The sequence below is a fragment of the Brassica oleracea genome, chromosome C3 (genome assembly GCF_000695525.1).
Source record: "Brassica oleracea var. oleracea cultivar TO1000 chromosome C3, BOL, whole genome shotgun sequence".
Classification (NCBI taxonomy): domain Eukaryota; kingdom Viridiplantae; phylum Streptophyta; class Magnoliopsida; order Brassicales; family Brassicaceae; genus Brassica; species Brassica oleracea.
This window is the reverse complement of record NC_027750.1, coordinates 40157149-40183537: the sequence shown is the minus strand read 5'-3', so window position 1 is coordinate 40183537 and position 26389 is coordinate 40157149. Positions and strand designations below refer to the sequence as shown.

At 36.6% G+C, this 26389-nt stretch overlaps 3 protein-coding genes and 1 pseudogene across 3 annotated transcripts; 1 reads left to right on the top strand and 3 right to left on the bottom strand.

The window, feature by feature from the left end:
* The first annotated feature begins 2585 nt into the window (after positions 1–2585).
* LOC106331878 (pentatricopeptide repeat-containing protein At4g14170) lies at positions 2586–4310 on the top strand. The gene is made up of 2 exons (XM_013770310.1): positions 2586–4070; positions 4155–4310. Exon 1 carries the CDS (start codon positions 2634–2636, stop codon positions 4056–4058), a length of 1425 nt encoding a protein of 474 aa, XP_013625764.1. The 5' UTR covers positions 2586–2633; the 3' UTR covers positions 4059–4070; positions 4155–4310.
* A 5217-nt stretch (positions 4311–9527) lies between these two features.
* LOC106330597 lies at positions 9528–11111 on the bottom strand. The gene has a single exon (XM_013769038.1). The coding sequence runs from the start codon at positions 11109–11111 to the stop codon at positions 9528–9530; it is 1584 nt and encodes a 527-aa protein (XP_013624492.1).
* Positions 11112–15374: 4263 nt separating this feature from the next.
* LOC106333084 lies at positions 15375–16634 on the bottom strand (annotated as a pseudogene).
* An 8716-nt stretch (positions 16635–25350) lies between these two features.
* Positions 25351–26371, bottom strand: LOC106334156. Its single transcript, XM_013772488.1, has 4 exons — positions 26347–26371; positions 25963–26163; positions 25839–25873; positions 25351–25735 (listed from the first exon to the last, which is right to left on the bottom strand). The coding sequence occupies exons 1-4, from the start codon at positions 26347–26349 to the stop codon at positions 25654–25656; spliced, it is 321 nt and encodes a 106-aa protein (XP_013627942.1). The 5' UTR covers positions 26350–26371; the 3' UTR covers positions 25351–25653.
* Positions 26372–26389: the final 18 nt, after the last annotated feature.

The following is a 26389-nucleotide window of genomic DNA, read 5'->3' as shown; positions in this document are numbered from 1 at the left end:
AATCGGAAACAGAATTTCCCGCCAAAACCGGAAAATAGAATTTTTCCACCAAAACCGGAAAAATGCATTTTCCCGTCAAAACCGGAAAAACGCATTTTCTCGCCAAAATCAGAAAAACGTATTTTTCCCGCCAAAATCGGAAAAACGCATTTTCCCGCCAAAATCGGAAAAATGTATTTTCCCACTCAAAACCGGAAAAAATGTATTTTTCTCGTCGAAACCGCAAAAATGCTTTCCCCGCCAAAATCGCGAAAATACTTTTCCCGTCAAAATCGCGAAAATACTTTTCCTGCCAAAATCGTGGAAAAATACTTTTTCCCGTCAAAAACACTTTTCCCGCCAAAACCGTAAAACACATTTTTCCTGTCCAAACCGCAAAACGTATTTTTCCGCCAAACCCATAAAAACGTATTTTTTCGCCAAAAACACATTTTTTCTCAAAACCCGCAAAAATATTTTACGCCAAAACCGTAAAAATGCTATTTTTCCGCCGAAACGTAAAAAGTTATATTTTAATCATTTTATTAACAAGTCCACCTGGATGTAGATGGAAGTTAAAAAAAATGAAAAGCAAACGAACATAGTTCATTCAAATGATTCATCTAGATGCATGGACGAAATGAAGAAACGAACAACACCTAGATGGAGTATCTGGATAAGACATTTAGATGGACCATCTGGATGAATCTCGGAGATGTACAAACGAACAGGGCCCTAGAAGGCTTTAGTCAACCTGAAAAAAAGAACATGCGTTGGACCGCTATAAGCGCCAACTATTCTTGAATCTCCTCCAAAATGGCTGTTTACCTCCATCAAACCCGATCATTTCTCAAACAGAGATACTTTCCACAAACATCGTATATGACTAATAGACAAGGAAAGACTGGTTCTCTTGAGAAATGATTGAAGTGAAACGGTAAAAAAGTGATTCCCATTTATTGGCCATCGAGATACTTATAAAAACCAGTGGAAAGTATATTGGTCATCTTCATCAAAGATAAAAGAATTGATTGAAGATCAGCTTCGATGAAGAACAAGAAAACACAACAAGAAAAGACATCGCCAAGGTGAAGACGTATGATCCTCATCGTAAGAGAAATTCGGCTAACCCGAAAAGATAAAGATCTTTATATTACAATAAAAAGGGGTGGCTACCGGCGGCGAAAGAGCTCGCCGGCCACCGAAACGTAGATTTGATTTTTGGAAAATTGAGAGAGAGAGGTTAGAGCGTGTGGAGAGAGAGTTTTTTGGGCTAATTTTTTACTTTTTATCTATGCTATTATTTTAAAGATGATTTTAATTTGTCAATAAAAAATTCCATTTTTTAGTTTATTTTCAAAAAATAGCCGCAGAAGTAGAAGAAAATGACCAAAATAAATTTTATTACAAAGTAAAAATATATTTATATCATATGGTTAACTAATGTAGACTTATGGTTTAGATTTAAAAGGATGAGATTTTGAAGATAAAATTTCAAATTAAAAAAAGAAAAATAAATATTAAAATTTTAAAAATAAAAAGACTATTTTGATCATTTTCTTCTTTAAATGTTATTTTCGTGATAAAAACTTAAAAAAAACTATTTAAAAATTGCCCGTTGTCAATGCATCCATAATTTTAGGAAGAGTAACTAGTTTTAATTATATTTTTTATTCAAAACTCTATCTTAGAATTGATATTTAAGATAATTAATTAAAAATAGATATTAATAAATATATTGGTATAATCAGTTTTATGCCTTATATTTACTTTATGATTTAAATAGTTTGTATTACATCCATATATTGTGATATTAACGACTGATATCATTGCCAAATTCTCTTGTTCATATAAGAAATATAGATCCGATTAAAGATTATTTACAGATTAAAGTGTTGAAATTTTAAAATACATGAAAAAAATCAAAAAATTGTTTCAACGATATTGGTGTGTTTTAGATATCTTATTAAGTATAATATTTTTTTATTAATTTGTATTAATTATACGATTTGGTGTTAATCAATTATATTTTCAGGATTTAATTTATGTTTCTGCTATGAATATTCTATTGGTAACTTTAATACTAGATAAATTAATTACCACAAAAATTAATAAATTTCACTAATTTTAGATATGACCGATTCAAAATAGGACACAATTTTTTTAAGATAATATAGTGTATAACAATCCATAATGGTAGGAGTATTTTTCAAATATAACATTAAAATTTCATATTAATAATTAATCTGTACATTTTGTATAAATATAAACAAAACATTGTATTGTTTTACAATGAAATAAATATCTAAATATTTTTAACAGTTCAAAACATTTTGATATTGTTTTACCATTTTACATATTAAACACTTTTACATTATAGAATACCTATTTTATATAAACCATTAGATTAATTAATATATAAACCAAGCGAAAATGATTTTTCTTATTTTATATAAAATAACTTTAAAATAGATACATGATAAACACACAAATCATTTATTTACATCTTTAATGAAATATTTTGATTATTTTATATATTCATAATAAAAACGTGTCTATTGTTATCTTAAGGAATTTAGCATCTTAATTTCCCACATAAAATTTTATTTCAAGAAAGAATAACAGTGATTATCGACAGTGGACTTCGTGATTCGATGCGCTTAGCGTTTGCCTCTTCCTGCTATTGCCGCCCAGCGAAGAATCTGCTCTTCACAGCTCGAGCTTTATCAGGAACCACACAGAATCCTAATAGTCTCTTCTCTCTTCTACATCAATCCCCAAACGTTAACCATCTCCGCCATCTCCACGCTCATCTTCTCCGCACCTCCAACTACTCCAACGTAGTCCTCAGCTCCAAGCTCGTCCTCGCTTACTCCAAGCTAAACCATCTCTTCCCTACCTCGCTCGCTGTCTTCTGGCACATGCCACATCGCAACATCTTCTCATGGAATATAATCATCGGCGAGTTCTCCAGATCAGGCTTTCCCTCGAAATCAATCGATTTGTTTCTTCGTATGTGGGGTGAGTCCAGCGTCAGACCCGATGATTTCACGCTTCCTCTCGTCCTCCGAGCTTGCTCTGCCTCTCGGGAAGCGAGGCTCGGGGGTTTGGTTCATGTGCTGAGCTTGAAATTAGGATTGGGCGTGAGTTTGTTTGTTAGTTCGGCTTTAGTGATAATGTATGTTGATATTGGTGAAATTTTATATGCGCGTAAGTTGTTCGATGAAATGCTTGTGAGAGACTCTGTTCTTTACACGGCTATGTTTGGCGGTTATGTTCAGGAAGGAGAAGCTGTCCTGGGTTTGGCTCTGTTCAGAGAAATGATGTGTTATGGGTTTTCGCTAGACTCGGTGGTAATGGTGAGTTTAGTTACGGCTTGTGGACAGCTTGGGACGTTGAAACACGGGAAGAGCGTACATGGGTGGTGTATCAGGAGATGCCCTTGCTTGGGTTTGAATCTCGGCAATGCTGTAGTCGATATGTATGTGAAGTGCTCAAAGCTAGTTTATGCGCATAGAGTTTTCGTTGAGATGCCGAGCCGAGACGTGATCTCTTGGAGCTCTCTTGTTTTGGGTTATGGGTTGGACGGGGACGTTGTCATGTTGGTTAAACTGTTTGACGAGATGCTCGAGGAAGGAATCGAGCCCAATGCTGTTACTTTTCTTGGTGTCTTATCAGCATGTGCTCACGGTGGTCTTGTGGACAAGTCTTGGCTGTATTTCAGACAGATGCAGGAGTATAAGATAGTTCCCGAGTTGAAACACTATGCTAGTATGGCGGATTGTATGGCTAGAGCAGGTCTTTTGGAGGAAGCAGAGAAGTTTGTGGAAGAAATGCCCGTGGAAGCTGATGAGGCTGTTATGGGTGCGGTGTTGAGTGGGTGCAAGGTGTATGGGAATGTACAAGTAGGGGAAAGAGTGGCAAAGAAGCTGATCCAACTTAAGCCAGGGAAAGCTGGGTACTATGTGACGTTGGCTGGTCTATATACAGCTGCAGGTCGGTTTGACGAAGCTGAGAGCCTGAGGCAGTGGATGAAGGATAAGCAGATTTCTAAGGTTCCCGGATGTAGCTCAATATAAAGATGGATACAGGTTTCTAAGTTTTGTTTCCTGGGATTTTTATGTGAAAGATCACCAGAAGCGCCGTTATGCAAAACTGCATTTGTGTTTATGCAGATTGGTATGATCCAACCGTCAAGTTGGTGAAACTATAACTAGACTTTTGATGAGGAGGAACTGAAATCAAGGAGAAAAATATTGACAAGTTCATTAAAAAAACTTCTCACAAAAATAAAGCAAGGTGAACAGTGGCAGAGCTAGGATAATTTTTTAAGTACACTGTAATTACATTAAATAGTTTATTATCAAATAAATTATTAATTTTTAAATTACTTGAATTATCTAATAATATTTCAAATATTCTACAATGAATATGTAGTTATTTTAACTGTCGATAGTTTTTATAGTACCTATTATATTATAAAGAAATATTATATGGAAATATTTTTTGTGTAATATGTGTTACAGTCCCTGTTCTAAAACTCGGTGTTACGCGTCACTTTTCCGCCCCGATTTATGCCAAATCGGTTTAAAAAATCGGATATCCGATTTTTTTCCCGCCTAGCCGCCTAAATGACCGCCTAGCCGCCTAAATGACCGCCTAGCCGTCTAATCTATTTTTTTATTTATTTTTTATTTTATTTATTTATTTTTTTTATTTTTAATAATATTTTTATTTATTTATTTGTGGTCTTAGACTTTAGTCAACGGACAGGTGTGACCGTATTGGCTCCTCACACACTGACACACAAGTAAAATCAGTTATTATCATACACACATGTTCATACCAGTGTTACACATTTAAGCAATTGATCTTTCCAAATAAACAAATATCGACCAAAATAAAATAGATTTATGGATCTTACAATCAATCTTCTTTATTTAAATTCATAGCTTAAACTTCTTAGCTACATGTTATATCTTATATATTAAAATAGAAATCGCAATCTTGAGTTTATACTTTTGAACTTTGTTTGATTTTTAGATTCTCATTAAAAATAATAATGTCTAATTTAATGTTATCTACAACATATAATATAAATAAAGTGAATATATAAAAGATTTTCTAGTGCTATTAAAGATTAAAGATATTGATTTTTTAAGAATGCAAATAATGTATCTGTTACTTTAGAAAAAAAAAAATATTTCAACTATTATTTTCATTTGAATTTAACTCTTTTGAATAATAAAAAATAACAATGAAGTTAATGCTCCATTGGATTAATGACTTTAAATGGTTATAAATTTTAAGAGTGGTGTATTATTATGAAAATAAAATTTAGTTAATGTATTAAGTTGAAAATAAAAAGTTGGTGTTTTAAATTATTAATTAAAGTAACTTAGTGTATTAAAATATATAAAAAAAAAATCCTTATTAGAACTATTTTTTTTTGGTAAGAAATTGGGAGGAAGCCTCCCAATATTTATTAAAAAAGAATCAAATTACAAAACGAATCTGTCGTGGTAGTAGAGGTCCATCAACATCCTCACGCAATAACGTAACAACCTCTAAAGGTGCAATATCAAATCTATGAAAACCAAACGGTAATGAAAAAGCCAGGTTAGCCAGACCATCAGCTAAGTGGTTTGCTTCCCTGTACACATGAACTATTCGGACCAGCCAGTCCCTTGTCAAGAAGCCATGGCACAGTCGTACCAGGAAAGACAGCGGATGAGTATTCCCAATCCCTGTCGTCAGAAACTCCACCACCATTTTAGAATCCACTTCCAACTCCAATCTGCTTATACCTTTCTCCCAAGCAATCACTAAACCATAGTAGACTCCCCATAGTTCCGCCAAAGGAGCAGAGCATCGCCCTATATTCAGAGCGTATCCACCATACCACTCACCATCAACATTCCGTATTACACCTCCTGCAGAGGCCAGCCCCGGATTTCCATGCGATGCCCCATCAGTGTTAAGCTTCATCCATCCTTCTCGAGGAGGCATCCATCCTACCATTATTTCAACTCTGCTGCCAATACGAATACTCCCCCGTTCCACCTCCTTTGCTAACCTCACTTCTTTAGCCAAGTCTCGTAGAAACTTCACACGATCTCTCCAAAGCCGATTCTCTCCAAACACATTACCGCATCTCCACTTCCACCCCCACCAAGCCGCTAAAGCAAACAGCGTGGCCCAAGGATTCCCACTCGTATCATTATCACATAAATTCTTATAGAGCCATTCGAACAAAGACATCGAGAAGAATGCTTGTCTCTTCCTAGCTGGGACAAATCTGTTCCATATTCCTGTCATCGCTGGACAGTCCCTAAGTACATGTAGGATCGTTTCAATACCTCCTCTACAGACCTGACACAAATCAGTCCCACTTAGATGCCTTCTATGTCTCTCTGCGTTCGTCATAATCGCCAGATTCCCAACTAACCAAAGAAACACCTTAACTCTCTCAGGGACTTCCACACTCCACATCTTTCGAAAGAAGCTCTCCATGTTTAGCCCTGGATGTTCATCTCGTGTGAGTAACTTATACGCAGATTTTACTGTAAATTGCCCACTAGGTGTTTGTCCCCAAGATAGACAATCCTTCGCCCCAGTGACCACATCAACCACCACTGCTGCAAGCTCCAGCCGTGTCTCCTCTGTTATAAATGGAGCAATTCTCGTGAGGTTCCAACCCCCGCCTTCCAGCCACATTTCTCGAGCTGTTATATTCCCATATCCTTTTGGCAGCTCCTCAGTCACAACTCTATCAAGTGAATAACCTGAAAGCCACTTATCCGTCCAAAATTTAATATCTCTCCCATTACCAATCACCCAACTATGTCCAGGCACAATCACTTCCCTTATCCCCATCACCACACTTCTCCATGTAGATGAAGCATTCCGTCCCACTATCATCCAAGTCGCATCATGCATATCACCTACGGCATATTTACTCCGCAAAACTCTAGCCCATAAGCTCTCCTTATCGTACAGCAAGCGCCATCCCACCTTTGCTATTAATGCTTTATTCATATCTCGCGACACTCTGATCCCCAACCCACCCTCTTCTTTTGGTTTACAGATCTTGTCCCATGAGACCAAATGTTGACCATTTCCCCACACAAAGCTCCTTGATAAGCGATCCAGTTCCTCAAGTGTGCCAACTGGTAGTTGTATTGTACTCATCGAATGTACCGGTATGGATGATAAGACTGACTTAGTCAATGTTATCCTTCCTGCAAGACTTAGCGTCTGTTTCTTCCATCCCGCTAGCCTTGAAGCCACTTTCTGAAGAACCTCTCCAAAAGTATATTTATTAATTCTCTTCTGTAAGATCGGCATTCCCAAATACTTTCCCAAGTCTGTTGTTGATGCAATTCCACTTTCTCGGCTTATCAGTTCTCCTCGTTCTCTAGCCACATTACTTGAGAAGAATATTTTGGACTTTGGAAGACTGACTTTTTGTCCAGAAGCTCTACAAAACCTCTCCAACACTACTCTTATCACTCTTACTTGCGACACTGATGCTTCAGCAAATAAGATTAGATCATCTGCAAAGCATATATGTGAAAGTTGCGGTCCACCTCTGGATAATCTTATTGGTTTCCATTTTTTATCCTCCACTGCCTCCTCTATCAAATGGCAAAGCCTCTCCATACATAAAACAAATAAATATGGAGACAGAGGATCTCCTTGTCTAAGCCCTCTCAGTGGCTTAAAAGATTCCGTCTTCTCTCCATTCCACAAAATACTCATCGAGGGACCAGTCACACATTCCATGATCCTTCCGACCCAAACTTCATTCAAACCAGCTGTCCTTAATGTGTCTTCCAAGAAGTCCCAACGAACCCTGTCATAAGCTTTCTCCAAGTCCAATTTTAGGAGCATCCAACCTTTCTTGCCCTGCTTCTTTCTCATCGAGTGAACAGCCTCCTGGACCACCACAATATTATCTGCACTCAATCTGCCTGGAATGAAACTCGCTTGAGCAGGACCAATCAGTTTCTTCATGATCTCTTTCAGTCTTCCTACCATAGCCTTCGTGATTATTTTGAACAACACGTTGCATAGGCTAATCGGTCTGAACTGTGTGATGTTCTCCGGTTTTAACACTTTCGGAATCAAGACGACCAGAGCATCATTTGAACCTTCAAGTAATTTACCAGTTTCAAAAAAGAGGCAAGCAAACCTGACCACTGAAGCACCTACTGTCTCCCAACACTTTTGATAAAAGACCGGCTGAAAACCATCAGGTCCAGGCGCCTTAAAACTACCCATGGCTCTAACCGCCTTCTCCACCTCTTCTGCAGAAAACTGTCTATTTAAGCTAGTCTGGTCATGACCAGAAAGATTTACAAAACCTCTTGCCGACAGGCCCTGCGATTCAGTATCAACCCCTTCTAACGAATATAACTTCTTGAAGTAACTAACCGCTAACTCCTCCAGCTCCTGAGTATCTGAAACCCAACGATTATCATCCTTTTGCAACATATCTACTCTGTTCCGCCTCCTTCTAATAATTGTGGACGTATGAAAGAACTTTGTATTCCTATCTCCATAAACGATCCACTTCTCCCGCGATTTTTGGAACCATATAAGTTCTTCTTGTTCAAGAACTTCTTTGTTCCACTTTCCAAAACTTCTTTGTTCCACTTTCGAAGTTTTACTCCCAGTCTCTCCAAAGCTTCTCTAGTCCCGATCTCTCGATCCCACGAAGCCGTTAACATATCTTGAAATTCGCTATGTTTCAGCCAAGCCGCCTCAAATCGAAATGGACGTCTACACGCATTGCCTTGAGTCTCTGGTGAAATTTGTAAATACAATGGGGCATGATCCGAGGCCAAGAATGGTAGATGTGAGACTCTTGCCTCCTGCCACTTGAGTCTAGCCTGAGGACAACATAGTATTCTGTCCAACCTCTTAGCAACAAATGTGTTTTCTGTCTTCCCTCGCTTCCATGTGAACTGGTTCCCGCTAAATCCCATATCAATGAGTGACATATCATTGATCCAATCACCAAAAGCTAAAGAATCTTCAGATAATCTCCCATTCCCACCACTTCTTTCATCCAATCTCACAATCGTGTTGAAATCCCCACCAATAAATACCGGACCAACCGCATTATGAATCACTTCCCCCAACTCCGCCCATAGACCTCTCCGACGGCTCGGCGTAGGTGCAGCATACACAACGATCAAGTTAATCGCCTCTGTTTCGTTCCCCACTCGAGCATAAATAAACTGATCAGAAGACTTGACCACCGCAAGTTCTCCTATCTCCGATCTCCATAGCAACCATAAGCCTCCGCTTTGCCCACACGCATCAACTCTAAACGAGTTTTCGAAGCCCAGTCCTTGACATATTCGGCCCGCAGCCGCTCCACCAGCATGAGTTTCAAAAACGGCAAGAATGTCTGTACTAAATTTCTTCACCAAGTATCTTATCGATCTACGAAACTGAGGTTTATTTGCCCCCCGGCAATTCCAAAGAATGCACTTCATCAAAAATTTGTAATCTAAACTTAAAATCACCGGGGCAAATTGTTATGCCTCCATACCCTTCAGTTCTTCTCCCAACCGACCTCTACAAGCTTCCACTTCGTCAAGATGTGGAATCTCCGGTAGTGCCAATTGTGCCTGATTATTCCTTCGCTCAGAAGCTTGATCCAAGTGTTTCTCATTCTCATCCAACTCCCCATCTCCAGCGAAAGCACCACCGGGTCGGCCAACACTTTCCCTTTCGATTCGCAATCTCTTTCCGTTCACCGACAATTCAATCTCTCCTCTAGCTGGGCCATAAACAAGTCCCCGTGTAGGCCCAACATGTTTTGCTTTGGGCTTCTGGAGCTTTAGGCTTTTCAGATTGCTCGCTCTCTTTTCCTTAGGGCCCAATCGACTTATCGGTTGATTCTCTTGTTTCTCTGTTCCAGCAAATGACTTGGCCTCCTTAGTTGCACCAAACATTATAGCCTTCCCATGCACTCTACTCAAGACTTCCGAGTTTAAATTCACAGTATTTTCGTTCTCTTTATTCTCATCCACTCTTCCCACATCATCCCCAAGTTCCTCCTTGTCTCCCTCTTCCTCCAAACTTCCAAACCTATTTGATACTATCACTTCCTCCACCGTACCACCACCATTGCCTATCTCCCTTGCTTTACTTCTGACCATACCTCTTCCATCCTTACTTTGCCCGGGACCCTCTATATGTCTTAGTTGCTCAGGCTTTCTCCTCGGCTGTCGCACTGGGGTAAATTCTGCATCCATTCTTGTTATCTCAGTGCTCTCATGATTCATAATCACTCTTCCATGTGTCAGAGTAGGTGTCGGAGTAGGTACCCTATTCGTAACATTCTTGGGACATACATGGGCGAGGTGTCCATACAACCCACATATCGAACATATGGTTGACATTCCTTCGTAAGAAACGTAATACCTCTCCCCATTTATCATCACTGACCCCTTTAGTGGTTTGTTGAGATTCACTTCCACACAGATTCTCGCAAACCTCGCTCTTTCGAAGTTTAACGTTGTTCCGTCTACCTTGATCGGGCGCCCTAGTCCCTTTGCTATACCCATCAGTATCGTCTTGTGATAGAAGTTTACTGGGATATGTGATAAACGAACCCAAACTGGAGTCGTAACTATCTCGTCTTTCAGTGGGTCAAAATCAGGAGTCCATGCTTGCACCATAAGGTAGCTGCCAAAAGCTCTCCATGGACCCCCTGATAATGCGGCCATATACTCCTCTTCCAACTCGAAGCGTACTATAAAGAAATTTCTAGGAAGATCCATGACAAACATCGACCCTCTAGGCTTCCATAATTCTCTTAGTTTCCTATTAAGGTTCGTGATCGGAACGTTCCTTCCCAAAACCCTAACGATCATACATCTCTTCCACAGGCTATTCATAGCCGTTAGTACTTCCTCTCCTATCGTTATCACCGGTTCTCCATCCTCGCCATTCGGAAACTCCAATCTCAGTCTCGCCTCCACAAACTCTTCCCCCACAGCTTCCTCCGGGACAGGCCTTCCTCCCGCGTTGCCTCCTACAACTTTCTTCAGCCAAGAGCCAGGAGCATCCGGAGGGTCGCCCGGTGGCCTTTCCTTCTCTCCAATATCCTCCATAGTAGCTTCCTTTCCTGCCTCACCCAAAACCTCAGAATCGCCTCCCAAAACCCTAGCCGTCATAAAAAATTCTTCTTTCCTTGATTAATTCCTTATTAGAACTATTACCAATGCCATTGCCATTTGGATATTTGATTTCATAAGCTTTATTGATATTTAGATATCTCATAAGCTTTATTGAAGGCCATAGGACCGTAGAGGTTCTAAACGACTATTTATGTTGTTTGTACATATGTACTATTAAAACAGAAAACTATTTTTTGAGAACCCTTAATTTGTTAAAGTATTTACAACAGTGCCAATGTTTTTAATTTAAATTAAAAATTAGAAAATTATTTATAACAATATTCCTATTTACCTTAAATGAATAGATATTACCACTTAATTATTCACAATTTCGGCCAAACAAACACCGGTCGAGAACTTGATCATTTGTGGACAGATTGGTGAAAGATAAATTTTTCTGGGTTTCATTTAAAATAGCAACAATAGCTAATAAATTAATCAGTATAATTACAACAATTTCATTTAAAATAGCAATGACATGTTTGATGGGATTTTGACTGTGTCCTCCTCTGATCTGTCCCAAACAACAGATGTGAGTTTTATGTCTTTGATGAGATTCTTTTGTGTTCATCTGCTAAGCAGTGTGAGTGGTTGGTTTTGCTTTTTATTTGGGTTTCAGTTTGATGGGTTTAGAAAGAAGCTATATTGATGGTGAAACACGCACAAGGTTTGGCTTTAACATCTATTTTTCATGTTTCATTTTTCTTATACTTCTCATGCATCAATCTTCCCATTAACCAAATGATAGGAAAATATTGTTTTGCACATAATGAGATTTTTTTTTTGGTTGGAAAAGTATCAAGTCCATTTTTTAGAAAATCATTAATAAAGTTATGTTTTAAATAATTTCCTAATTTTTAATTTAAATTAAAAAACATTGGTACTTTTGTAAATATTTAACAAATTAAGGAGTCTAAAAAAATAGTTTTTTGTTTTAATAGTATATATAAAAATTAGGAAATTATTTATAACAATCAATTCAATATTCCTATTTCCCTTAAATGAATAGATATTACCCCTTAATTATTCACCATTTCGGCCAAACAAACACAAATTAAGAACTTGATCATTTGTGGACAGATTGGTGAAGGATAAATTTTTCTTGGTTTCATTTAAAATAGCAACAATAGCTAATAAATTAATCAGTATTATTACAGAAATTTCATTTAAAATAGCAATGACATGCTTGATGGGATTTCAACTGTGCCCTCCTCTGATCTGCCCCAAACAACAGATGTGAGTTTTATGTCTTTGATGAGATTCTTTTGTGTTCATCTGCTAAGAAGTGTTGCTTGTTGATTTTGCTTTTTATTTGGTTTTCAGTTTGATGGGTTTAGAAAAAAGCTATACCGATGGTGAAACATGTGCAAGGTTTAGCTTTAACATCTATTTTTTTTTTCATTTTGCGTTCACTTTTCTTATACTTCTCATGCATCAGTCTTCTCATTAACCAAATGATAGGAAAATATTGTTTTGCACACCATGAGATTATATTTGTTTTTGGTTGAAAAAGTATCAAGTCCATTTTTTAAAAAATCATTAATAAAATTACGTTTTTAAAGATTATTAATATAATTTACAATAATAACTACAATATCCCTTTTACAAAACAGCTTATATTATAACATATTGGTGTTAGATATTAAAACAAAAGTTATATATGTGAATATCCTATTTTTATTCAAAACAATAGATTATCATATACTTTGGATCTTTAAATATTATATATATCTAATTACTTTCAATTTCTGAATATAAAGTTATATAAACTCATAAAAATCATAATATAACTGAACATACCATTTTTTTATGTTTAAAGTTTTTTCTTATAATATATTTAAGACTTTACATCCCTAAATATTAGACATTGTCTAATTACTTTCAAATTTTGAATATAGACTTGGACATTAACTCATCGATAAACTCTATATATGTTAAAGATATATGTCAGTTAATAGACGTAGACATTTCCATGATTTTCTACCAAAAATCAATTTCAGATCTACACTTTAGGCAACAATTTTGAATTTGTGGAAGCCCTTTTGGTCCAGTTATTTTGACTAAATGTTCATTAATGCTTCTACACCATGAGGTCTGGTGTTTAAACCTCAGAAAATGCAAAATTATGCACACAATGGAGAAAAGAGTTACAAAAGATTTTCAGCATGGTGCATGGCGTACCATCGAACATGGATCTCATAGAACGGTTTGGAGGGGAGCAGCCAAACGTGTATTCTCATAAGATGGTAGAATTTTCGGCTATAGAATCGTATATGTAATATTTCTCATCGTTGTAATCAGACGTTCAAAAAATATACGTGCATGATATATATAAGTTAAACAACAGTAGATCCCCTGAATTTCTACAAAACATATATAAAATTTAAAAGATAGACTAGATTTTGACTCGCGCTTGGAAAACGAAGGTTTGTTTTCAAAATTAAATAATTTTTTAATGAATTTCTATATAAGATAGTGTATAGGTTTGGGCACATTTATTTGGAACCGTGAACCGAACCGTACCAAACTGAAATTGTAATTCTTTTAATCAAAAAGAATCTCACGCTTTTAAAGCAAGGATCAAAATCTAGTTACTTATTATAAGCTTTGTTGATTTGGTTTCATTGTTATTTAATTTTTCACCGAGGTGGGAATATCATTTGTACTATAAATTTATTTTTTGCCAATCTGATCCGAGCTCTGTTTACTCTGATCAAAGTTTGAAACTTCTCTTTAAATGGGAAATAAATAAGGTAGCACGAAGACTAGAGGTGGGTATTGTGGTTTAATTCGAGTTTAGTTTGAGTTTAAGGAAATTTTAATTGAAAACAACCGAAATTAGTTTGGTTTGTGTTTGGTTTGAGTTCAGGTTGGTTTGGTTTGAGTTTGGTTAGCTTTCGGTTCAGTTTAGTTCAGTTATGTTTGTGTTTATTCAGTTCAATCAAGTTGGTTTTAGTTTTGTTCTAGTTCGATTATGAAAATATAATTTATAAAAAAAAACAAATGACACTAAATTATTATTATTCATATTTAAATGTAAAGTCAAATATCATAATAAAAAATGTAGAAAATATAATCTAATAGTTTTATATTATTATTTTCAAACTTAATATAAATATTATAGGTAGTATTTCGTTATTGATGATAGTGTATGAATTCATATTTTTAATTTTATTGGTAGTTGTGTGTCTTCTATACATTTTGAACCAAAGTGAATAATATTATGTTTAGTTGTTTAAATTAGACGGTTAAACATCTTAAATCTTAGTATTATTAGTTTTTTTAATTGAATGTTAAATTAATTTGAAACAAAATAAAAGTTTTTACAAGGTATTTGAGTTATGACTTGCTAAGATTGAGATCAAAGCCTACATTTTAGAGCAAACTAACCCAACTCGCTTTCTTGGAACTCAAGGTAGTGCTTACCATGAGAAATCATAACTGAAGTCCATCTTCACACTTTTGTGACCTTTCTCTTAGAGAGAAGAGACTGTTTCAGACATTCTTATCAATTATGTGAACTTGTTGTGTCCAAGGGGTTGCAGTTTCGCCATGGCGAAGATTGTTCCTCTTTAGCCATTTCTGATATAGCATAGCCTGAAAGGTGTATCGAAGCAGGAATTTTTGGAGTCCATTGAAGTCTTTGTGGTGGAGCAGAGCCATGATCTAATTAAATAAAAACTTCAATTTGTTGGTTCGATTCGGTTTAAAACTGAACCAAACCAAACTATTTAGATTTATTAAATCTTTAACCAAATGGTTGGGCATATAACTTTAGTTTAGTTTAGATTTAGGTGGATCGGTTTGGTTTGGGTTTCTTTCCACCCCTAACCAAGATAATGGATCATTGTGTAAAACGAAAACTTTAAACCTTAGCCATACATTTGGAATTTGGTACGCCGTTGGACATTATGAATTTGACGTCTTCTTTTTCTATCATAATGGAGTTAGACGTTTAGACTCCAAAAACAGCTACACACTGAGTTATCATTGGTACAAGTAACGTTTTCCATTATCGCAAAGATGATAGATGTCCCACGTAACACTGGATATTTCTTGCTATTGCAGGTGTAGACTGTAGTACATTCAAATTTGTAGTACAACATTTATTCTTTACCCTCCTCTTTTGTTTTCTTTTGCTCGACATGTCACCTTTTGCCGTGAAATACGACACAGGCGATAAATGCATTAAATACAATTTTTCTTATGTTAACACTTACAATTAATTACCTTTAAACAAATTAGCATCACCAGACACCAATGCGTTAGTGCGAACAAAAAGATGCACACAAGAACTCCAAACAAATTATATACACTCGAGGAAAAAAGAAAAGGAAAGACTACAGAATAAAAACGACATGATCTATTGTGCTTAGAATAGCTAGCTAGAGACTTGCTTTTTACTAAAGCATATTTTGTTTCGAAGAGATCAGGGCAGTTTCGTCGCTGCTCGTGACTATACTGATCTTACGGTGCGGTACCAGTACGTTATATATATTTCCCGGTCAAAGGCACAAAGCGGCCTTAACGTCGAGCTTCCACGCAAAACCTCCATCGTCCATTCTCCACACGTCGCAAGGCACCGTGACGGAGCATCTCTCACGATCTTGACACGTGAACTGTAGTGTCACCCTGCATGTGAAAGCCGTGTACGTTAGCATCGGCCTCTCCCTCATCACCAACCGTACGATCACGTGGAAACTATCGCCGCTCTTGTTCTCCGGTGCACCTTCTTTAACACGAATGTTATCCCTCGCCATCCCTCGCCATCTTCCTGTACGCCTCATTTGTCCACGTCACTCTACCTGAACCGTCCGATATGAAACCAGGACACGTGTCCCTCACGAGATTCATCTTCCTTTCTTCGTCGGACCTCCCCAGGCCGTAACCGTCATTCCATGCATCTGTTACACGCTCCACCGTCATACACGACGAAATCACCACCGTTCTCCGCATGACCTCCACCGACTGGTACGTTGGAGTAATCATCCCGCCGCCATCGCTGAAACTCAGCCAAAACGGACCCTGCCGTTTCTGCTTCTCCGCAGACGCCACCGACAGTTTCGTATCTGTAAAAGCACTTTGACCGGGAATCTCTGGCAACAGAGATAGAGTCACCAAAGCATCCCCGCCGTGAGCTACGGTTTTGTTCAATCTCTTCCGCCGAGTGCACCTCCTAGCGGTAACACCGTTCTCCGTCTGCTGACATTTCCTCTTTCCTCTAAAGGAAACGTTGGAGCTTCCGGCACAGCTCTCTCCGCTGGATACGGGCTTTCCTCCGCAGCCGTAGTCGGTGGTTGGTTTAGGAGCGATGGGACGAAATCGAAGCATGATGCGATCAGCTTGAGAGAGATCATAATCGTACCGTCCAGCTCCGTCGGTGTACCTTACAATGCAACACCCTCCCCTACCGTCCATCATTTCTATCTGTATAGAAGATTTTACTGGAACTGAGGAACACTGCGCCAATGGTTATAGGGTTTTATAATGTCTGATCCGAACACGTGTCGGAGTCTACATGTGTGTTTTTTCTGTAAGGATTGTGATCTGGACACGTGTTGTAGCTTGCCCCCGCTCGTGTTGGTCTAGAAGACGATGTTAGAGCATCCACAACCCAGAGTTCATATGAATCCTTAACTGCAGCATTAGAATAAAAAATTAATAAAAGAGTGTGATACTGGGAAGGAGCAGTCCGTAGAGAAGGGCTTAACGGATCGAATCTGTAGGGACGTGGCAGCTTCGTATTGGACCGGTCGAAGGGTAAACGTGCACGAGTCCTTAGCTATTACAAAAAAAAAAAAAAAATATACTACTCCTAAGGACTCCAATGGTGAATCCACCATTGGAGATGCTCTTAAAGGGTTTGGTTGGTTGCAAGTTGCACATGGAAAGTTATTCTCTCCTCCATTTCTTTTTTGCCTAATAAGTTATTCCAAAACGTTCTTATTATCCCTTGTAATATTATCAGCGACATAAAATGATAAATGCGACGACACAATAAATCCCCTATAGGCTTTGAATGAAATACAATACAAATGCAGTACATTTGTAATGCAGATTGAACTCCATTTCATTTCCTATTCAAAGTTTTTAAATGCAGAACAAAATTAAATTGCAGATTAATACTAGTGTTATTTTTTTATTGATCTGCAGAGAGAAGAAAATAAATGCTGAAACCATGCTGCGGACCAATCACGTGCATGTAGATTTTATTTCTCTCACTTTCTCTCTTTTTTTTTATTAATTGTTTAAATTATTTTATTGTTAACTTATTCATTCACTTTTAAATAAACACAGATTCATTTAAAATATAGTAAAATATTTTATTATATTTTTCGTGTTTTATACAATAACTCATTCACAAAAATTATTAATAAAAGTAGTATAAAAATATTTGTGTGTTTTACATAATATTATTTTGTATCATCTAAAATATATAATTATAGTTATTTTATTTATATTTTTGATATTAATTATCATTAAGTTGGATTATGTGTATAGTATTATTTGTAACGGAAAAATATATAATAACATACGTATGTATTCTTACATCTTTGTGACTTCCCAAGATATGATATACATGTTAAAAAAGAATGGTAAAAATGACAATTAAATTACATAATTTTATTAAAATTTCAAATTAGAACTTCCAATAAGATTTTGCTGATAGAAAACAAATCCAGACATGACCTACTCAACATTTATCTGGGTCCATGGGCAAAAAACAATTAAACTTTTACTATTTATGTTTATTTAAAATTTAAATATATTTTTTAAAAATTTATCATCGACATCTTTATAAAAAATTTGATGAAAACAAATTATATATATGTGAAATATTTTTGGGCCCTTTTTCAACAAAATTGAATAAATGTTCAATTTTTTCTATATAAGACTGTATATATAAAAAAAATATTGGCCCCTTAATTATCAAGATACGAGGGACACGGTTTGGGCCCAAGGCGATTGCACCACTTGTTCCCCTATATTAGCCGGTCCTGCTACAGAGATTGACAACGTTACTTCTACGGTTTAACAAAATGATATGTAAAATGTGAAAATGAGACAAAAAAATTTTATATTAGAGAAATTACTGCAAATACATAGGGGGCAAACAAAAACGCTCCATGTTAATTTTTTCAATCTCATTGTATATTGTAATTATATTTATTTTTATATAACGTTTAAATTTTCATTGTATTTATTTAAATAATAATAATTATTTTTTGTATATAAGAATTTGTATTTTTGTTTTAGATATTTAATTTACAAAAAAAATTAATATTCGATCAAATAATCTAATTCAATAAATTAATTTAACCAGTTTGATCTGCATGATCTGCTTGATCTGCGTTTTTTTATCTGATCACCATTCGAAGCCAATAGAAGCATTGTCATTTTATGTTTTTACACTACATTTAACATGTGGCACCTTCACTTCGATTTCAATTTGAGTATGCTAAAGTGTCAGTTTCAAAATCATTTAACAACTAATGTATTTACATACTAATTTTTTTTTTAATTCTACCGCAAAATATTTAATGTGTTTGCATTATTATTTTTTAATCAGCTCATTTTTAGTTCTTTTATTTTAACTTTTGTATTAGTGAACTGAAATTTTCTCCGTACAACTACCGAATAATATCATTTTGAAAGAAAAAAATTAAAAATGATTAAGATTCACAACAACTAAAATGATGGAATACAAATATTTATAGAAGTTGAAAGTTTTGTATCTTGTCGGACTTAGCCATTGTTGAGGCTTCTGTACACGAAGACAATATATAATTGTGATTGGCTATGAATTAAGAAAATTGAGGTAAAAAATACCACTCAAAAAGTTGGATGTTTAGTTAAGTCAAATATTGTTTTTCTTTACGGAATTTTCATTTCAAACCAAAAATTAGAAACATAATTATATTGCAAGAAAGAAAATCAGAAATCAGAAAAGTTTTAAAAGAAAAGAAAATTCGTGAAATCGATTGAAAAACAAAATTCAGATGCAGAGTGAAGAGATCACATTATTTTCCACGCAACTTTAACACTTTTCAGTATCGTGTTTTTATTATATTTACCAAGAATGTTTTATAAGAAAATATATGTTATTGGTTTTAGGCTAAGTCAATTTCGCAAGATGCTTAAAAATATTGACACGATTCTCAACCATTTTTATTGGTATTTTTAAAGTATAGTCCAATAATTATGTATGTTAAATAAACCGAGAATATTTGTTTTACATTTGTTTTATTTTGCTTTATATTAGTAGAAGAAAGTAAGTCTGGGTAAAACATCTGGATCCAAAGAACCGAACTGAACTAGATTTGAAAGCAATACTAAACACAAACTAAAAATGATTAAGTAGTCAGATGGATCTAAAAGTTTAATATCCAGATAACCAGATCCAAATTTGATCCAAACTAAAATATTTTGGATACCAAAAATATCTAAATCATGATTATATATTTAAATATGTTAATTATTTAAAATTTTATATCTATTAGATATTCAAAAATATGATAATATCTAAAAATTATCAAGATCTTCCGGAGTGGTTCACAGAGTCAGTATGAGTCTGTAGTTGATGTCAATATAAGATCTTGATCCCTGTGAACCACAAACGACGGTTGCTTCCTAACACTGCGTGCTAGGCTATCCGCTCTTGAATTTTGTGTCCTTGGTACATAGATATTCTCTGATCGTGTAAAACTTTTTTTCAGGGTCTTAATATCTTCCAATTAAATAATTTGCAAATGCTGGCTATTCTTCTGGTTCCGAAACCATCTTCACACTTGAGAACAATCCGTTGCAAACGTAACCTGAAATTGGCGTAAGTTTTTCATGCATTCCATTGCCCAGAGTAGTGATTCCATCTCCGCATGTAGAGGAGATAGACAAGCCCGAAATTTCCTTTCTCCCAATATCCCATTATATCCTATTAAAGTACTCGGTCAACCTTGTCCGGAGAAAATCTCATTCTCTTTCCAGGAACCATCTGTAAAACACCGTCTCCCTAGGATGGTATACTGTCCTATTTCCGTTCAATACCTGTGCGTCAGCCTAAAGTATGGACTCTGTTTCTGCCAATTTGAGCGTGTTCCTTGGGTCCATATCCAGATTACTAAAAACTTTACTGTTCCTTCTTTTCCAAATATACCAAAGTATCCACGCAAATTGATGATCCTCCATCGGTGGGGAGACTCTCCAGAAGAGATGATTCATGTTTGTAAAGAGGGAGCTCGTCGGGAAGAGAGTTGGGTTTGATGGTATCTTGGAGAGAACCCAAACCTGAAGTGCTGGAGGGCATTAAAAAAAAACATGGTTGATCGATTCCTCATCCACTCCACAACGTGCACAACATATGTCTCTTTGTATTCCTCGCGTTTTCAGATTCTTCTTGACTGCTATACAGCATGTCACCAATTGTCATAGAAAATGTTTTAACTTTGGGGGGCACCGTATTTTCCAAAAGAACGCCTTCAAAGCATCAACTGTGGGTCCAAACATTAAAGGTGGTATTTCCCTGTCTGGATAAACTCGTTCTATCTGATACCCTAATTTAAGCGTATACTTCCCATTGTCTGTGAAATGCCATCCATCCCTGTCCACCATCTGGGTTTTACTCAGTGGTATACTTTCTATAATTTTCACATCCTGGGGATCCATCAAAGCCCTGAGTGCTTGCGAATTCCATGTTCGCGAAGTAGAATCAATAAGAGAATCCACTGTTAGGTCTGAGTCAAAATTGTGTTGATTTTTATTTGCTGGTCTCGGATGAGTGGTTGGGAGCCATGGATCGTTCCATATATATATAGATGATCCTGATCCCACCCTTTTGATTAGTCATTTGCTTACCAGAGATCTAGCATAAACGATGCTCCGCCAGCCATATGACAGAGAATAAGAGCGAATCAGTTCCAGGGGTGATGCATTCCTGTAATACCATCCTTTGAACACTCGGGAAAATAAAGTATTTGGCTTCTCAATCAGACGCCAAAACTGTTTACCAAGCATTGCTGTGTTGAAATCAGTAATATCCTTAAAACCTAGTCCTCCATCCTCCTTATCAAGGCATATTTTATCCCATGATTTCCAGTGCATGCCTCTTGTCCTTCCCCTTGGAATCCACCAGAATTGTGCGACCGCGGTCGTCAGTTTTTTGGTGGTTGCCTTAGGTAGATGATAGCAAGACATCACATGGTTTAGTAATGCCGTAACCACGTATTTAATAATCACTTCATTTCCTCCGTTTGTGAAAAATTTGAAGGTCCAACCATTAACTCTATTATTAAGCCGGTCCTGCACAAAGCTAAAAACTTGTATCTTGGATCCCCCCAGATTTTCTGGAAGACCTAAATAGGATCCCATGCCTCCAAGATTCTGGATGCCCAATATATCTCTTAACTCCTGTCTAGCTGATTCCTCAATTCTGTGCCTAAATTGAATCGAGGACTTATCGAAGTCTATAAGCTGACCTGATACAACCTCATATTCCTTTAAGATCCTAAGGATGGTTTGACATTCTTCTTTTTGAGCTTTACAGAAGAAAAGACTATCATCCGCAAAAAGAAAATGAGATATCGATGGACATGCTCTAGCTATCTTCATTCCCGTTAAATGTTTTCCTCTTTCCGCCTTTTTAATATTTGCAATTAAGGCCTCAGTACACAGAATAAATAAATAAATAAGGTGATAAAGAATCCCTTGTGTGGGACGATAAGACCCCGTGGTTGACCATTTAGTAGGACTTGATATTGAACCAATGATATACACTCCATCATTAATGTAATCCAATGAAGATCAAAACCCATCTTCTGTAATAGAGCCTTGATAAAATCCCATTCCACTCTATCATACGCTTTACTCATATCCGTTTTAATTGCCATATATTTTTCTTGGCATGCCTTATTAGTCCTTAATCTATGAATCATTTCCTGAGCTATAAGAATATTATCAGAGATCAACCTTCCTGGCACAAATGCCGACTGAGTTTCTGATATGAGGAAAGGTAAGCATATCTTCAACCGCTGACACAGAACCTTCGAGATAATTTTATAACCAATATTACACAGACTAATTGGCAACAGTTCTGTCATTCTTGTAGGATTCTCCGTCTTTGGGATCATACAAATATTAGTAATATTTAACCTCGGATCCAATATTCCAGTAACCAAAAAATTATTCACCATGTCCACCAAATCCTTCTTAATAATATGCCAGGAGTGTTGAAAGAAAAGAGCTGTCATGACGTCCGGTCCTGGTGCCTTCTCTTGGTGCATCATAAACAAGGCTTCTCTAACCTCGTTCTCCGTCGCTACTCTCAGCAGTCGTTGATTCATCTGAGGAGTGATACCCGGTGTTACTTCTGTGAGGAAGTCATCAAACTCCGTTGGAGAAGTGGTAGTAAAAAGCTCTTCAAAATAGTCTACTGCCACTTTTTCCACACCAATATCCTCCGTAATCCAATTCTCCAAAGCATCATGTAAACCCACAATCCATTTACGGACTCGTCGTTGCTTAGTCAAAGCATGGTAGAATTTTATATTGAGATCCCCCAATGAATACCACGTATTTCTACTTTTCTGGTGCCAATACTCCTCTTCATCTTTATATGCATCTTGCAACTTCCTCGAAACCTATAAAATATCCTCCTGAGACCTAGAATTATCTGTTTGTACATCCTCAAGAGCTTTCTGTAACTCATTCATTTTTTCTTTTCCATAAGATGGATTACTTTTTCTGCCATTTAGCAATTTCGTGTCGACAAATGCTAATTTTTTCCACTATCCCAATTTCACTTCTTTCACTGTAATCTGAGCAGTCTATTGTAATTGATTCCAGAGGACCTTCTTGTCCAATCCATCTTTTATCAAAACGAAATTGCCCTTTTCTCCTGGTGACTTTATCTTCTAGATAAGCCACCACTGGGCGAGGATCAGATGCCACCATCCCTAAATATTATGTATAAGAATATGGAAACAGAGTATGCCACTCCTCATTTGCTAAAGCTCGATCTAGACGACATCTTATCGTCACTGCCCCTTTTCCTTTTCCTCTTCTCCTTTGCCATGACATTTTATTTTCCCGAGCCGGAAATTCCAATAAACCAGTATTCCTTATCATATTATTAAAAGGAATAAATGAATCCGTACTCCGCAAAGATCCTCCATCATTTTCATGATTTCCAGTGATCTCATTTAAATCACCAATGATGAACCAGGGTTCCGACTGCGAAAGCCCATATCTAGTCAAACGTTCCCATACTTGTTCCCTTAACTTTGGAACATGATCACCATACACAAACGTGAGATAAACCGTCTTCCCAAGAGCCACCGCTTCCACATCAATCATTCTATTACTAGAATATAAGACTTGGGTCTGAGAATCATTGCTTTAAAAAAGCGCTAAACCACCACTCATTCCCACTGGATCTACAGTAACCAAATTATCGAATCCAATATGTGATTGGAAGTCTTGAACAAACTCTGAATCTTGCTTTGTTTCAGATAAAAATAAGAAATCCGGTTTATGTTTATGTCATATCTCCCTTAGATAGCTTATATTCCACTTACTTCTCATTCCTCTACAATTCCAACTAAGAATTCTCATTAAAAAATATAAATAAACTCCCAACAGCTAGCTAATTTGGGTTTAATGATACCCTGAAATCCCAACCACCAAAGAACAATAAGCCACCAAACTTTCAAAACACCCGTCATAACAGACGCCCTCAAAAAAAAAAAAATAAGCCTTTGCCCTACTCCAAGTATAGACCTTGTTGCCACTTCCACCTCACCATATGACTTCAAACCAATAAAAGCCATAATAGAAGAACCAAATATACGAGACAGCATCTTCATGTAAAACGTATATATATGGTCTGTGTAAATTTCTGAAACGTACAAAATATCTATACAAGACTTTGTACTGCAACAGGTTTTATCAACCCAAGGAAAATATACACGTTGCGATCTTTTCTCCTTTGTTTCCAAAATTAAAACTCTAAGCCTATCCAAAGAAACTGTCTGCGACTGGTTTAAAGAGACCAGCCAAAGCGCTTGGGTCCATGCAACAAGAACGTTCCGTTCTGTCTTGAGCCACATCCCAATACCAACAAACCACACATGTGCCAAATCCTTTGCTTGTCTTCCAGAAACATCAAGCTGCATAGATGATACTGCATCAGACATCCTTACCCGCCCCTTGAGACCACTTCGCATCAACAACATGGACCAAATCCAAAAACCAAAACAAACAACTTTATTCCGTACGTTCCAAGAAACGAGCAAACCACATCTTATTGAAGACCTTTTAAAACCCAACAATGCCATATAAAACTTAAACTGCTCATAGAGCTTATTGAAACAACAAGAGAAACAGAAATTAAAAATGTTGGGTTTTTCCCTCATTAGCCCAAGACCCAAGAAATCCAAGAATCAAGAAAAACAAAGAGAGAAAATATTTGTAAGAGAGAGTTTCCAAAAACAAAATCTTTGTAGTAAACCCTTTCCTAAATATTAAGAGTCTTCTTCTTAAATCTTCTAGTTGTCTAATACCATCTTCATCTCATCGATATTGGATAATTTTCCCAACAGCCTCATCTCTGCCATTAGAATGTATCCTCTGCGCTTATACAAAGTTGGGAAAACACCTATTCAGAACAGGAGCATGAATTATAGTTGTTTTTTTAATATTCAGATGGGTTTTTCCCTCATTAGCCCAAGACCCAAGAAGCCCAAGAAGAAGAAGAAATATCTAGAGAAAAATGGAGAAGGATGAAGAAGTGTGTAGAAAAGGAAGTGTGTAGAAGATGAAGTGTGTAGAACTAACTTGTAGTCTCCACTTACTAGTATAAATAGGGGTGCTTAGCACCATTTGTAATCATCCAAGAATCAAGAAAAACAAAGAGAGAAAATATTTGTAAGAGAGAGTTTCCAAAAACAAAATCTTTGTAGTAAACCCTTTCCTAAATATTAAGAGTCTTCTTCTTAAATTTTCTAGTTGTCTAATACCATCTTCATCTCATCGATATTGGATAATTTTCCCAACACTGCAGTTTCATGGATACCAAAAGGGGCTTCAAAGGCCATGCTGAACCGCCTTTTAAGGAGAAGATCAAAGAGCTGATCGAGAATGGCACTCTCAAGAAAAGGTTAATTATTTTCCCTTTCCATCTTCTACTAGACTTTTTTAAAACTCACCCTTTGATTTGTGGTTACATGTACAACATATTCTATCTGAGTGTGACATGGATGGAGCGTGAAATACATAGTCGTGAAGTTCCTCATGCCAAGGCTGTAGCCAAATCTTTTGAAAAACCATGTGCCAAAAGCAAGTTTACAATTCTAATCACAGTAAATTGATCCATTGGATTGTCATTGTTCTCTCATTCATCACATCCAACTGAGTTTCTCTTTGCCGGCAAGGTGATCGGGATTTAAACGATAACGGAGGGTGTTATATTTCATGCTCGAGGTTGTCATGATACGAAAGAATGGCTATCCCCGGTCCCGGGCAGTAAAGCAATTGGAATCATCAGCTCCAGTCCATGTATCGACATGCTACCAATGAACATTAATTGTCATTATACAATTATAGTTAATAAATAATTAAATATGATATGAATTTTTTTCATATTTAGTATAGTAATCTTCAGTGACGTACCATATAGACAGGGAGACGACATCAATTTTTTTATCCTTCAGATTTCCAGTCATGAGAGTTAAAATCTTATAATACCAATTCTCCAAGATGTCAGATCATGATTCGGAGGACAAAGAGAGCTTACCGAATTCCCAAAGTCCTGTGAAAGCTTCGATGGAGAAACTGGTCCAAGTGAGCGGACAACCACCACAAGTGGTGTTAGTAAATAAGATGAGTGCATTGAACCACCATGCCCCGCTAACTCCAAGTTTGAGAACGAACATAAAAAGCCAAAATTCACAAATATGTGAACTACAAGTGCCACTCCAGATGTTATTACAATCACCTGGTGGTAACGTAAGCCACTATTAACCAAACATCATTTACCAATAACAGTATCAATATCATATATATATATATACATGCTAGAAAATGCTAGGACAAGCTGCCAAATGATAATTAACTGTCACTGTGACTGATTATTATCTAAATGAAAACTGAATTAGACTAAAACATGTTACATATATACCATGTTCCTGAGCTGGCATTGAGTGGTTGAGAGGAAAAACGAA

Excerpts from the sequence above, each read along its gene's own strand:
- LOC106331878 (XM_013770310.1), top strand. The coding sequence starts at position 2,634 with ATGCGCTTAGCGTTTGCCTCTTCCTGCTATTGCCGCCCAGCGAAGAAT.
- LOC106330597 (XM_013769038.1), bottom strand. The coding sequence starts at position 11,111 with ATGGAGGATATTGGAGAGAAGGAAAGGCCACCGGGCGACCCTCCGGAT.
- LOC106334156 (XM_013772488.1), bottom strand. Across the intron at positions 25,874-25,962 it reads CACAGGACTTTGGGAATTCG|GATAAAAAAATTGATGTCGT; the intron begins GTAAGCTCTCTT and ends GGAAATCTGAAG. Across the intron at positions 25,736-25,838 it reads GTCGTCTCCCTGTCTATATG|CATGTCGATACATGGACTGG; the intron begins GTACGTCACTGA and ends GTTCATTGGTAG.